Here is a 14403-nt window from a genome sequence, read left to right on the forward strand (position 1 = left end):
GTGGGAGTTATATCATACACAGTAATAGTAACAGATGCTGTACTTTTTATTTAAATTTTTTGTGATTTTAATTCCATATATACTGCTTTGGTTTCTAAAAAATTCTCTTGATGCAGCACACATCAATAAGCCCTGACCAAAAGCTTATGACTGTTGTTGGAGATAACCTAGATGGACTGCTAGTGGATCCTCAAAATGGGAAGGTAGATAGTTCCTCTCATTGTCTAATGTCTAATATACTGGAATTTTCTAGTGACATTTTGGATGACCTTTTAATTTTGTGTATTTGCTTTTCGGTTAAACCCTTGATTCTGCTTTTTGTTGCTCCTAAATTTATGCTTTTGATTTTGTGTGTAGAATTATGGCCATGATTGTCAGAATAACTATGTTTCCTCTTTGGCTTATGGTTTATTGCAAATACTGGAAAGAAAAGGGTGCTTTCATTTATATTATTGGCTTCTTAAAATTTGATATTTATATGAATCATTGGTAGATATCTTGAAATTTTTTTGCATTTTTGTTCATCAAATTAAGCAGCTCTTGGCTATCTTAGGTGGCAGTGCCTTTAGATTCAGGGCCGGTAATTGGTTTAGATGTTTCTCAGTCCATTCCACCGGTCATTGTTTTGTATTATTCTGATTTATCTAAAAGTAATTCCTTGAAGCCAGTTCATAATTTGTCTGCACATATTGCTGGTCCATTTCTGTTTAGTTCAGAGAGATCTATGACGAAAACAAAGCATGTATGGTTTGACATGTGTTATCATTGTTAACAACTTAACATCTCAAGGGATAAAGAATGGATGCTAATATGGAAGGAGTTTAGAGTTGGGATAGAGAGATGGTATTGCAGAATGCATATGTGAGGAAAGTGATAGCACATTGGTATTCCACTAACACCTTTTGAACTTATCTCCCTTTGTAGACTGTTGCCACTCTGGTTGGTCATCGAGATTACTCGTTTGCTTCAGCATGGCACCCTGATGGACATACCTTTGCTACAGGAAATCAAGACAAGACTTGCAGAGTATGGGATGCTAGACATTTATCGTCTCCCATCGCCATTCTCAAGGGTAACCTGGGGGCAGCCAGATCTATTCGCTTTTCTTCGGATGGTCAATACATAGTGGTTGCTGAACCTGCAGATTTTGTGCATGTGTATAGTATAAAGGAAGATTATAAAAAACGTCAAGAGATTGATTTCTTCGGTGAGATTTCTGGGGTTTCTCTGAGCCCTGATGATGAGTGTATGTATATCGGAATCTGGGATCGGACTTATGCAAGCTTGCTACAGTATAATAGGAGGCATGCATATGGATATCTTGACTCCTACTTTTGATATTTGCTCCTACTTGTGTATTATCACTATCAATCATGTCTAGAAGACTATAGATCATAGTAATTTATGTAGTTCAGTTTGGTTAATCAATATGATAGGATCATAATATCATAAGATACTTCAGGTAAAGCAGTCACTTTTGTATAGTTTATTCATGACAGTTCTTCAAAGAAATCAAGTGTTTGTCTTTAAGCTTTTGATGTGAATTCCACCTGGAGGAACAAAAAATTGCTGTTGTAATGTTATACTGTGTTCTCTTAATGTGTGAGGAGGGCTAATGTTTAGAGCAATGTCAACTTTGTCCTTTTACATTGGCTGTTACAATTATTAGCATTAGTCTGTGTGGTTTTGAAGGTTTTCTTGTTTTGATCAATAATACAACCATGGTAAAGATCAAAGAATAAGTGATACATATTTGATTTCCCTTAAGTAATGTTATTGGTTCGAGTCTTGTGGATAGAAAAATATGTTTGAAGAGTTAGTCCCACATACATGTAGATATTCCTGACTCGGACAAGATTATCTCCTGTGCAAGAGTACATAAGGGAAACAAACAAAAAAGACTAAAGAATAAACTCATCAACTAAAAACCTAAGATGGAGACCAAATAAGAATATCAAGTTCTGAAGCATGATTGGAGAAAGGAATAAGTCCTATCTGCTTCTCTTGCCAATAATGGATGAAGGATTTGTGACAGCTGATGTCATCAACAGTTTTTCCTTTGCAATCTCTCCTTTTCAAATGCCACCACTATACATTGCCAGAAGATGAACCATGAAGTTCACGTACTTCTGGATGTTCGAAATGGTTGGATGGGTCGAGTTAGTTAAACAATTATCTTTTAAAAACAACCAAAATAATGTCTTAAGATAAAAAAATGGTTTGAACTTATTTGTAGTTATGTTGTTATTTATTAGTTTATGTTCTAGCAAAACTCTAATTATTTAATTAAATTTTAAATTTGTTTGTGTGCAATTAAAGTATAGAATTTAGGTTGAGTGAAAATATATATAACTTATTTGTGAGATGATGAAACATTATTTGATGGTTGTTAATAAGATACGATAATGCATTTAAATTTGAACTATAAAATTATTAAATAACATTGAGAATTTTTGAATTTTTAATATAAATCGAATCAATTAGTCTAACTAATGACTCTATTCTTACCAATTTATTCACCAATCTTAATTTAATAACATTATTCGAAGTATAAACTTTGACCATTGATCGTTTATGATTCATAATCTGTAAATTACAATTAAATATCATCATAAATGTTTATTAAAATAAGCATTAGAAAATGATTATTAATTTCATGGATCTTAATCTCTTTCGAAAAATTAATAAAGAAAATTCCCACAAACTCCTATATATGTCTTTGAGAGAGAAAAATGTATATTGACAATATAGAAAATTTATACCGCAATCATCTATTATTCATTTTCAATTATTAACTTTAAAATGTTAATAATAAAAATGAATTGTGATAAATCTTTCTATTTATTTATAGTGCATATTACACTTATGTCTTTAATCCCTCTAATTATATTTTTAATACATTTAATTAAATTGTACAAATTAATGAAATAATATTTTTTTTCTTAAAACTAACATCTCACCGATCCATATTCTTATTTTATAATATACAGTATTAAATTTGTATTTTTTTTATTTTAGAGAATTATAACGTTTTTTATTGGATGTACTTTATGTTATAGTTTTTGTATTTAGTATAATATTTAAGAAATGTATTAATTATAGTTATCTAGGAATATATTATTTTACTTTAGAAATAAAAAATATTAAGCATAAAATATGAAAATAGAATCACGGTGATAGTTATTTCAAGTTTTGACTTTATATATAGTATAAATTATATTATTTTACTTTAGAAATAAAAAATATTAAGCACAAAATATGAAAATAGTAGTTATTTTGACTTTATATATAGTATAAAGTATAATATACATTTATTATAACCTTATCCTCCACAATTAATATTGTTATTGACAATAATAGAAAGTAAATATAATTAAAAAAAAGTAGCACAGAGAAATTAAAGAAATAATAAATGCTACCTATCATGAAAGTGTTGATGTTTTATAATAAGTTTTTCATTTTTGAGTGTCGAAAAAACGCAGAATTTGCGAGTGGCGAAGGTTTCTTCACTCGGTTTGTTCTCTTCTCTGTTCCATTTTGGTGATTGATCCATGGCTCCTTCGATGAGGATCATTTTCGGACTCCTCACTTTTGTCACCATCGGAATGATCATTGGTAATTCATCCATCGCTTCCTTAATTAAATAATACGATTTATGATTCTTAAATTGAATCCTTATGCTTTATTTATTGTTTTATGATCTTGTTCAAAAATTAACACAGTGAATGCAACCATGCTAATGTTATTGATTTAATCTATTGTTCAATAATGATGTAATTTATTACCTCCAAATTAGTAGCCACACTTTTGGACTCTCTAATTGTATTCTACTATTTCAACTTTGGAAATTTCACATTGTCACTATAATTAGAAATTAGCCTTCTATTAGTTTTATATCTTCTATCATAGTGCTTTCTCGAAGAGAATTTTAACTTTTTATTTTTCTGGAATTACAGGTGCTCTCTCACAACTTGCATTCATACGAAAATTGGAAGACTCCTATGGTATTCAGTTGTTCTCTTTTTGTGTACTGTTGTGGGTTAACTTAATAGTGTTCAAGGGATTTTATTTGTTAGAAGAGTTGTCTGTTTTTGAACAATAAATAAATAAATGATAAGACTTGTTTTGGAAGAAGGTTTTCCGGCTTAACTTTTGATGTCGATAGGTGAAATCAAATAAGTGCTGTGTGCAAGGGGATATTTGAGCTAAAGGATTTCATATATTTGATTGTTATTCATATTATGCTCTTTTAGTCTGTTAGCCTAACTGGTCCATTTTAGGCACCGAGTCTCTGCCATTTAGAAGATTGCGTGGACTTGAGAGTAATCGTTACATTCAGTTGCCTAGAGGTTAGTATTTCAAAGTTTTGTTTAGACAATAAGTTTTATTGCTTTTATGAAATTTCACAAGGTCTATTTTTCTTTCTTCATTTTTTGCCTGATATGTCCGTTTTGTCTATCTAGAGTGCAAACAAATGCCTGCTAGACTAGGACTTCCATGACCACTAATGTTATATTACATTCAGGATATATTTAATTCTTTAAAATTTTCAGTTTTGCCTTAAAAAATCACATATCCATGTCCATGAGACCATAACCAAATTTCGGACTTTTAATTGTTGTGCCATCTAGGAACTGTAAAAAATCACATATTTGTTATGACATCTGTGTGCCTAATTTTTTTAAAAAGTCATTTTAAGATTTATTGATATTTCTTCTGCTTTTAAGATTTTTCAATTATTTCTTCTGAGTTTTAGGTATTAATATCTGGAATAACGACAAGGAAGCAGAAATCTTACGCCTGGGATATGTATGCCTTCCCCTCCCCTTTTAATTATAAGCTTTATATTTCAAAGTGTTCTCGTTCCCTTTTCGATACAATCACAGACATTTGGATAAAATATAATGAACAATATGTCAATTCCTATACATTTGATTTGCTAAAGGATAGATGTTTGATATCTTTTATGTTTCATGGTTTATTTCTTGGGCATATATCAATATTAAGAGTCTCTAACTGTGAGCTCAAAAGCCTCAATCTTAATGTATCCCAGCATGCATTGGTCTCATTAATTTAATCGTTGTCTCTGTTTAGTGATTACTGAATTTCTAGCAAGTTTATTCTCTTTTTCAATGAAGAATTGTTTGCTATTTTGAGTCATTCTCATGGTTGGGACAACAGATTTTATTCCACTTGTAAATTTTAGTGACTGTTCTTTTGTGATCCTCGATGTAGGTCAAACCTGAAGTGCTTAGCTGGTCTCCTCGAATTATTTTACTGCATAACTTCCTGAGCATGGAGGTATGTCCTTCCTTCTGATTACTGATTTTCATTATTAAAATGGCGTTTCTTGGTCTCAATTATTTATAAAGTAGAGGTTCGACAATATCGACTCAAGTGTTCATCCCTCTTTCTAATATAGTTTCTTCTATTACGAAAGACGGCCTGAGTTTATGCTTTTTGGATTCACGTGTATGGATGATGTGGCATTAAAAAGTTCAACTTAGTGGATCTATTTTGGTGCTTCAGCCGTGAAGACTGGAGAGTCAATTAATTTGTTTTGGAACATCTATTTTAGGGCAGAAATTTCCTCATGAGGTTCTAGGCTGCTAGCTGTGATGTATGAATTAATCACATATAAGGTCTTCCTATCTATTGAAAGAGGGTCTAATGCTAATCTTAGGCAATTGATAATACTTTTATACAATTGGGCTGCCGAGTAAAGAACTTTGCCGATGATAGTTAGATGTTTGTGTATAATATTTTATTCTATACAGGAATGTGATTATCTCAGGGCTATAGCCGTCCCTCGCCTGAAAATTTCAACTGTGGTGGATGCAAAAACTGGAAAGGTATGTCAAAGAATTGTTTTAATTTGAATTTTCATTTTGATTGTTCATAGCCATCTATAGATGTTAGCTGATGAAGTTGGGTTTAAGTTTCACTTGTTCAAATAAAGTATTTTTACCGTTGGAATTCCTAATTTTAGTAGTTACGGATTTCATTTAAGTTGCTAAGGCCTTCTAGGAAGAAAGACAAGATGTATATACATAGACAGTAGCTTGATTGTATATTGAACCTTACAGACTGTTGGCTTGTTGCCATTCTGTATGCAGCTACTTAGCCAATTTGCTTTCTAAATCGGTTTTTTCTTCCTTCCCCTTTATGAATTACATTGTCGAAAACTATTGAATAGCTGATCCAATGATGGGAGGGCCCTGCCCACAGAAAATACCACCTTATGACAAAGGAAGACGTTAACAGAAGTTTACAACCTCAAGAAAAGAATACCGAGCTTCAAACGAAGGAAGAACTGAATCCAGTTTAAGAATTATTTTGAAATTATGATTTAATCTCCTCTATGAACTATCCCTCTCTTAGGCAAGTTCTTCATTTCTGTCCTGCAAAATACTTCATGATTGGATATCATGAAGCCTGTAGAAACTAGAGATACAAAGATCTAGAGAGAAAACTCTGTTACTGTAAATGAGTGTCAGTGAGTAGCACCTTACATCTGAGTATTATCATGCTAGTAGAGAGGGCTTGTTTTTATCATTGTCAATTGTATTATCTATTACGCAAGAGAATAGTTATATACAATGAGTACATTAAAATGCTAATAAATGAATTGGCTACTATCTCAACGTTCCTCCTCAAGTCAACATATCAGTTTGACCTCGCTGTGAAATTTTTGCCATATGGAGAACCGATTTCTTAAAATATGCTGTTGTTAAGAAAAACATTAGAAAAAACTATTTTGCCTCTTCCAACATAGCCAAACAACTACTTTCAGATGCTTCCTTTCCTACATAAATAGATTGAATATAAAAGGAAAAACATATAAAGACAAATGTCAACATCAAATAGCATGTAGGATCATTTGCATTCCACGTCATTGAATATAGTTGTTATTTGAAGTTTTGAACTTTGAACTACTTGCATTTCTTCAGAATCAATGATGATATTTATATCTTTCACAGGGAGTTAAAAGTGATGTCAGGACAAGCTCTGGTATGTTTTTGACTGCTGCAGAGAGAAAATATCCAATGGTACAGGTAAGTTATCAGGTTTATTTTCCCCCAAGTCTTTTGCCTCTCACCTCTGTTGTCAAGCCTGTTCTATGATACACACTAAAACTGTGTTTACATATAACTGGACCGAAAGTTATGGGATAGATTTCAATGAGTCAAACGGAGCTCAGCTCCTTGCAGCAGAGGCTTGTATTTGAAAATACAGGTAAAACTGCAACGTGGATCACAGGAAAACAGTAAACAACTGAGAGAGAAAGAAATTCTGGAATGGTCACTAGAGATAGAGATCTCTCCTCTCATAGGCCAAGGTTTTCCCCCTCTAATTCTAAATTCTTCAGATACCCCCTCACCTTCCAGCCCCTCCCATATATCATTCCCCCGTCATTGCACTCATGATTCTCCAATTCTGTGCCCCCGATTCCCCTGTAGTATGTTACTCATTTTCCTCTCCTCTCTATCTGACTCCTTTATCATATTCAACTCTTTGTCCCTAACTTCTCCTTCTCTCATATACCAGTAAGGCCTTTACTGTTGTTAGGCCATCTTTTAGCTTCTCTCCTGTCCTTCTGTACACATAGGTAAGTGGCCTATCAGCATAGAACCAGCTCCTGCACTCATTCCAAACCCTTGTTGGGTGGTTATCAGTGACGAGTTTGGTTTTTAAACTCTGTTTAAGTTTCACACCTAGGGTTTGATTGCTTCTCAATCATGAAGAGGGCACTGTGCTCAGTTAATTCATAAATCTGATCATCTACAAATGGAAATCATTACAATTGAATTAACCGTTTTATCCTACAAGAACTAGCAGTTGAGCCCTAGTTCTACAAGGATTGAGATCCAACAATCCCATAAACAAAACTTGGGAGTTAGAAGAAAGCCCAATAATACATAGGTGCAAACCAAAAATCAGTTAATGTGATTCAGTAACCTTGTCGGGTAAGGGTAAATAGCAACTTATTAAGGCTAGACTGCTAGTAACCCTAAATAGTACTCTTGTCAGATAAAACAGTAAGCCCAAGGTAAAATGTTTGCCTTTGGAACTTTGGATGCTCCTTTCAACATTTCACGTTGTTTTTTATTTTTTAAATTCTTATACTAACACAGATGGAAATACTACAATAGTTAGACAAAAATAGTACTTATTATGTCTATTTAACCAATGCTAACTTATAAAACATTGCTTTTGTCTTTTAATTTGAGATTTTTATTTTATATGTTGTTGTCATGTCTTATAATTTTTAAAACTTATCGTAACCTCGTGCCACTGTTGCGTCATATCCATGTCCCAAAATAAAACTAAAGCAAAACACTTGGATGATTTGATAATAATGTGTATGCTTTCTTGATGCTAGTGGGACCTGCATCAATTAGTAATATTGAATTTATTTTTTGTATATGGATATTCTTTTTTGCTCCTTCATCCTTATATAAAATTTTGATTTTTGTTTTAAATCTTCACTTTAATTTTTTTATGTAGAAAGAGTACAAAACCATATTTTATTGGCGAGCATTAATTGTACACTTTGCTAAAAACATGCTCACCTTTCTTAACTAGGCAATTGAAAAAAGAATTTCTGTCTATGCTCAAATACCAATTGAAAATGGAGAGCTTATGCAAATCTTGAGGTGAGGATATGACTTGTTTTCTTTACATTATATCTGAACAAGAAAGATTGGTTTTGCTAGTTTCAAGCGTAACATCTGCAGCAGCACAGGTATGAGAAGAATCAATATTACAAACCTCATCATGACTACTTTTCTGATACTGTAAGTTGTACCCCTCTCTTTGCAATTTTCACTGTTATATTAAGCATAAGAATTGGTTGAAGTGGCTCCTTTGCAACCCTTTGTGCCTTCTTTTCTGGTACAGTTCAACTTGAAGCGCGGTGGACAGCGAGTAGCTACAATGCTTATGTATTTAACTGACAATGTTGAGGGTGGAGAAACATATTTCCCCTTGGTAAGCTTCTTGTTTTCTGAAATTTGTCATTTAGCATGTTATGTTAGTTGCTGTAGATTTAGTTCTGAAGCACAGTATTGTGTGGCGGGCTGATGCAGCAATCGTGTTGGGATCATAACTTTATGTTCTACTCGAAAAGAGAATGCACTTTATTTTGTTGACTAACATAATACATTTATTGTTTGTTTTCATTTTTTTTATTTATTCCTATAGCTGGCAAAAAAATTTGTTTAATGCTCCTTAGGTCATTCCAAATTTTATTTCACATTCCTGTTTTGATGATTAGGTACATGAATCACATGAACTTCAATAGTTGCTTAGAAATGGAATGCCAAATGATTATACACTCTTATTATGTTCTTTGCTTTGACCAGTTATGTTATTCTTGAAGTCTGTCTTCTTGAATTAAGGCATTTGTTGATAATATTTGTGAATTGCATTGAGAAAAATGATAGGATTAGCTATCTATTCTGCACTACAGTGGCAGTATCATATGCCTGACATTCTAGTTGGACTTATGACTGTACTGAAAGGCTGCTACTGACAATACGTATAATGCATTTCAGGCTGGTTCTGGTGATTGTAGCTGTGGTGGGAAAATTTTCAAAGGTCTATCTGTGAAACCAACTAAAGGAAATGCGGTGCTTTTCTGGAGTATGGTTAGTATAGTTAATTTGCTTCTTAAGGTTATCATTTATGGGAACAAGGAAATAGAAGCAGCTATATATCTTAATTGTTCCAGCACTTTTCTGATGGTTTAGGGTTGCACCTTTAAGCTAAGAGATTAATTGATAAACTAGTCCTTACAAATACAATAAAATATGGACTCATATAATATTCACTTGAAATCTGTTTAAATTTCTTGTTCACTGGATTGTCTAGAACTATATGCCTCATTCTTAGATCAAGAGAACCATTTTTGTTTGTAAACATCCCCATGGTTTACTTTCCCAATTTTCTGATGTATTTACTACATTTTTGTTGCAATTGACATCATACATCGCAAGTTCACGTCCTTCTGCCTTGTTCTGTAACACTGCTAATGCTGTAGGATGTAGCTGGTTCAACAATAGGGCATCCCAACTATTCTTGTAATAAAAAATATCAATTCTGAATTGAATCATGGAGAGTAGTAATTGTTTGTTTGAGTAAAGCATCATTTAAAAGAAGCTTGATGGTGTAAACTTTGGTCGCCAAATAATGAACCTTATATATGTATGGTTGGTGTTTTCAGGGACTGAATGGAGCATCAGATCCGAATAGTGTGCATGGGTCATGTGAGGTACTCTCTGGGGAGAAGTGGTCAGCTACAAAGTGGATGAGGGAAGGAGTTCACAATTGATTTAAGCTCTAACCATCTAGTGCAACATCCCCTCCCCAACCTAAAGTATAAATTTTCGCCTCAGATTTGTCCTTATAAAATATATAGTGATGATTATGAATAGCTGTTGGTAATATTTGATAGTGGAAACCTTTAATCAATAAACTCTTATAATTTGATAGCTATTGCAATGGTTTTAACTAAGTATAAGTATATACATACATATGTGAGGTTTTGAGGTTTGCTAATATGGGAAATCTTGTTTTTTAGTTAGGAATATGTTAACATTGTGTAACATAAAAGTTAGACATAAAATATTTTTATGTTATGTTAAAATGGGTAATGGTAACAAGTATATTTTGGTAAGTTGTTATTCAAAAAATTAAAATTAAAAATCTATTTTTTCCTCTCCTCTCACTCCCACATAAGAACTCTAATCCCCAAAAAAGAATTCAAATGTTTCATAGCAACCATAATTAAACATTTAATTATTTACATATTTGTACTCACAAGGAAAATGAAGATTGAGATTGATTTAAAAAAATAAATAATGTGTCAATGCTAATTTAATACCCTCTCTTTTTTAATACTCAAACATATTTATAGTGTGTAATTTTCACTAATTATTTATTATTATAAATATGATTTGATACAAAAAATTGCATTTTTTCTATGTTTGTGGGAGTGAGGGACTAAAAAACATACATGTAATGTACTCAGTAGCTTCTTTCACTCATTCCATCACATATAAACAAAAATGTCACCCTTTCATTAAAGGGAAAGTTCCCATCACTGATAATGAAAAAAACCAATAACCAAACATTATACTACACTTGCCATTTAATCAAAAACAAGAATGTCATTTAAAGATAACTGGAAGTCTGAATCCTAATAAAATAATTGGAAGCATACAAGCCTGAAGATGATTGTTGTCATTCTTTTTTAGGTGCAGAAGGTCCTTCCTTTCCTTTTACGCGGACTGCTAGCTGGTATGGACCATATAGACAGATGCGGAGATCGCCCTTAATCATTGGCTGATAATAATAATTCTTGAATAGATCCCAGAATTCATCTCTGCCAATCATTTCATACATATAATGTAACATCAATACGGTCATTTGCGGCACAAAGACAACAAAGAGAAATGCTAGCAACACGAGTTCACTCTTAATTTAGCGAGTCTCACATGAAAATCACCCATTAACGCAGCACGTGAAAGAAAGTATGTTGCTAGCATTGCTCACATATAATATCATGCAAAAGGAGGAGAAAAGATATAACCAAACCTGACTTGTGGAAGGGTCAACAAGGAATAGCCCTTTACATCAGGATGCATGTCAAGCACAAGTACTTTTAACCTTGAAAGGCTTAAGGCTTCTATGTCAATGAGCTTCTTTATCCTAAAATTGATGGGAGAGTAATGTAGAAGGCACATGCACATGACTAAAAATTTAACAATTTCAAGATTTTAAATGATCTGGTAGCTGTCAGAACAAATTATTTTCTTTGACAGATGATTTGAGATGACCAACCTGCTTGGTGTGCCGCTAGCAATGTTAACACGATTTTTTAACAAAGGAATCTGCAGTTGCCACAATGCAAAATTAGTGCTTCCATGAAGGATCAAAGACCAAATAAGTTAAATAAGATTAAGGTATACAAAATGGGTCGCTATAATGCCAACAGAAAATGAAGAAAAACTATAATGGAAGCAATTTTTCACATCATGCCCTGATGAAAAGATAATTCAAGAATTATTGAAAAACAACAATTAATTCATCTCCATGAGCAGGATAAAGTTAAAAATTATTTTTCTTTCTTGAATAACTTTAATTTTTTACAAATAAAATTGAAAATTTATGGATGTAAACTTAGGGCTGATAGCCACTAGCCTCATGCCTATGAATATTTCTCTTATTGCAATACTGGACCCTAAGAATTGTAGATCGCATCCCTGAGAACAAATTACAACAGAAATCATAGTCGCTGAGATTTTCTCAGAAATAGTTTATGTTGGCTGTGCACATCAAAGGAGTTTATTGTTATTGCGTTTTCTATCAAGTTCAGATGTCCAACTAAAGCTTTAAGGAAATATGATATTTAAACCATTTTTTCACTATAGCCATTGCAAGGCACATTTGTGTTTGCGGTGTACTAATTAATAGCTTTGTGAGACATGCAGTGCTTCTATAAGTGCACCCTGCAATATACCATTGAATAACATTTATTGAATGACTCTCACAAAATCCGCTGTCGGATTGACACCATTTTATCATGTTATCTTGCCATAAAATTTCAAATTAGTGCAACATTATTTCATGCAGATCATAATAATCACATGCATTTCACATTAATTTGATTTTTTCTATCCAAACCAATATATCTTACGGTTAATGTAAAACATACTTCTTTTTAAAAATGAATTATTTTATTATTCCAGTGCATACTCATTGTCCAGTTATTTCAAAAATTGACATGCAAGATAAACATGATAGATACTAATAATCTAATGGTTAGGTGGAATAAATTCCATCCTATAAATGATTATTGGATGATGTGAGTACATAATGTGTTATACTGTTGTCAATTGATTCCTCCTGTGTTTGTATGTGCATTGGTTCCACTTTCATAACACTTAACTCAAATCGTGCATGTCCTATGACACATCTAACAAATTTAAAATGACATATGAATAAAGCTGGACCCAATCTGCAGAGTTTACCTGTTCTTCAACTTTCATATGCTTTGAGAATAACTTCACAGCATGGCATTCTTTCGTAAAAGACCGAAAACCCCTGCAGAAGAAAATAAAATTTTGATTATTGATTACAATGAACCCGGATGAAATAAATTTTGCAACTTGGTGTTAAGAGGTAGATTTTGTCTGTCTTTCTTTCCTTCATTCATTTCCTCCCTATTTGAGCTTCTTTTGACAAAGGAATGATAAGAAATGCTATTTTAAAAAGTATTCCCTTTGCCTTCAGATATTCATTCACTTTACGGAAAAAAGTAACCAGACCTTAAAAGTTCGATGCATCTTAAGGCAGATGAACTTATAATAAGAACAGATGGACTCCCAGCATCAATTTTCCCTTCGACAAGTTTCCCTTCACAAAGCTCTTCTTTCCATGATGTGCCAAAAGCTGGTCTAATATTTTCCCCCAACATATTGACGTCTAAATGTGAGTCCTGTGGTAGCTCTAAAATGCATGTATCTGCATAATATAATTAATAAGGATAGTAAGTTTAAATCCAAATATGCCATTGGATATTTTGAATTGAATTCACCATTTGACAACTCGTTTTCAATAATACTACCACTTCCATTTTTTTCTGCTATAGATATTACTAAACATAGGGTGTAGTGATGACCGCAAACACAAGCATAATAGTAATCAGGGATTCAGGTGACAAAATCCGGGGCCGTCTTCTTAAGCTTTTTCACCACCAAAAACAGTAAAGAGCGCCCGCCAAGGTATGAGGCTTCGAGATATTGGGACAGTAAGCAGGATTCGAAAGCGTGACTTCTTGTTCACTAAGTATCAGCCTTAGTATTAAGTGGAGGCTCACAAAAAACATGTTGATTTTGTTAAAAAAAACAAAAAAAAACTAATTCTAACACTTGTACATCTATTTGTTTGGTAAGCTGCAAAATAACCTAAAATTGAACCTTTCCAAACTATAATTTTTAGAATAACATGGTTCAAACTTGCACATGTAGCCAAAATCAGTTTTGTAGAATAAGTATGGTTGAAACATGTTAATGAATTCTTCCTGAAATACGATACCTTTGAGAGATTCCAACTCGAGTGAAGAAATTTGAAGACCATTTGCAGACTGAAATTGTTCAACAAAGAAACCTAGTTGCTCCGAAGCTGAAGCCGAAGCTAACGGTACTTTGTTTAAGCTCTTAGTTGGAGCAATTTGCTTTCTCTTTCGCTTACGATTTGAATTCGAATTCTTTACATTCTCATTATGTGATTCCATTCTTCTCTTTCTTCTTCTCCTTGTTCCTTTTTGTTCTTCTTTTGTTTAATTTGATGTTTAATGTTTTGAGGGTTTTACTCTGCAAATCTTAAACTAGATACTAC

The 14403-nt window shown here is 32.8% G+C and overlaps 3 protein-coding genes across 3 annotated transcripts in view; 2 read left to right on the forward strand and 1 right to left on the reverse strand.

The window, feature by feature from the left end:
• LOC109353263 (uncharacterized WD repeat-containing protein C2A9.03-like) overlaps positions 1 to 1593 on the forward strand; it is a 5143-nt gene extending 3550 nt beyond the window's left edge. Inside the window, exons 8-9 of the mRNA XM_019595463.1 lie at positions 117 to 203; positions 925 to 1593. Of these exons, the coding sequence (XP_019451008.1) occupies positions 117 to 203; positions 925 to 1338 (501 nt within the window). The 3' untranslated portion in view covers positions 1339 to 1593. The remainder of the gene's footprint in view (positions 1 to 116; positions 204 to 924) is intronic.
• On the forward strand, positions 3463 to 10497 carry LOC109354460 (prolyl 4-hydroxylase 1-like). Its single transcript, XM_019596970.1, has 12 exons — positions 3463 to 3615; positions 3957 to 4004; positions 4281 to 4349; positions 4757 to 4809; positions 5236 to 5301; positions 5778 to 5852; positions 6981 to 7055; positions 8587 to 8657; positions 8747 to 8798; positions 8902 to 8991; positions 9558 to 9650; positions 10226 to 10497. The coding sequence occupies exons 1-12, from the start codon at positions 3552 to 3554 to the stop codon at positions 10331 to 10333; spliced, it is 864 nt and encodes a 287-aa protein (XP_019452515.1). The 5' UTR covers positions 3463 to 3551; the 3' UTR covers positions 10334 to 10497.
• LOC109354461 (uncharacterized protein C3orf26 homolog) lies at positions 11026 to 14339 on the reverse strand. The gene is made up of 6 exons (XM_019596971.1): positions 14101 to 14339; positions 13332 to 13527; positions 13035 to 13107; positions 11845 to 11894; positions 11599 to 11712; positions 11026 to 11386 (listed from the first exon to the last, which is right to left on the reverse strand). Exons 1-6 carry the CDS (start codon positions 14297 to 14299, stop codon positions 11245 to 11247), a joined length of 774 nt encoding a protein of 257 aa, XP_019452516.1. The 5' UTR covers positions 14300 to 14339; the 3' UTR covers positions 11026 to 11244.

The sequence above is a fragment of the Lupinus angustifolius genome, chromosome LG08 (assembly GCF_001865875.1).
Source record: "Lupinus angustifolius cultivar Tanjil chromosome LG08, LupAngTanjil_v1.0, whole genome shotgun sequence".
NCBI classification, from domain to species: Eukaryota; Viridiplantae; Streptophyta; class Magnoliopsida; order Fabales; family Fabaceae; genus Lupinus; species Lupinus angustifolius.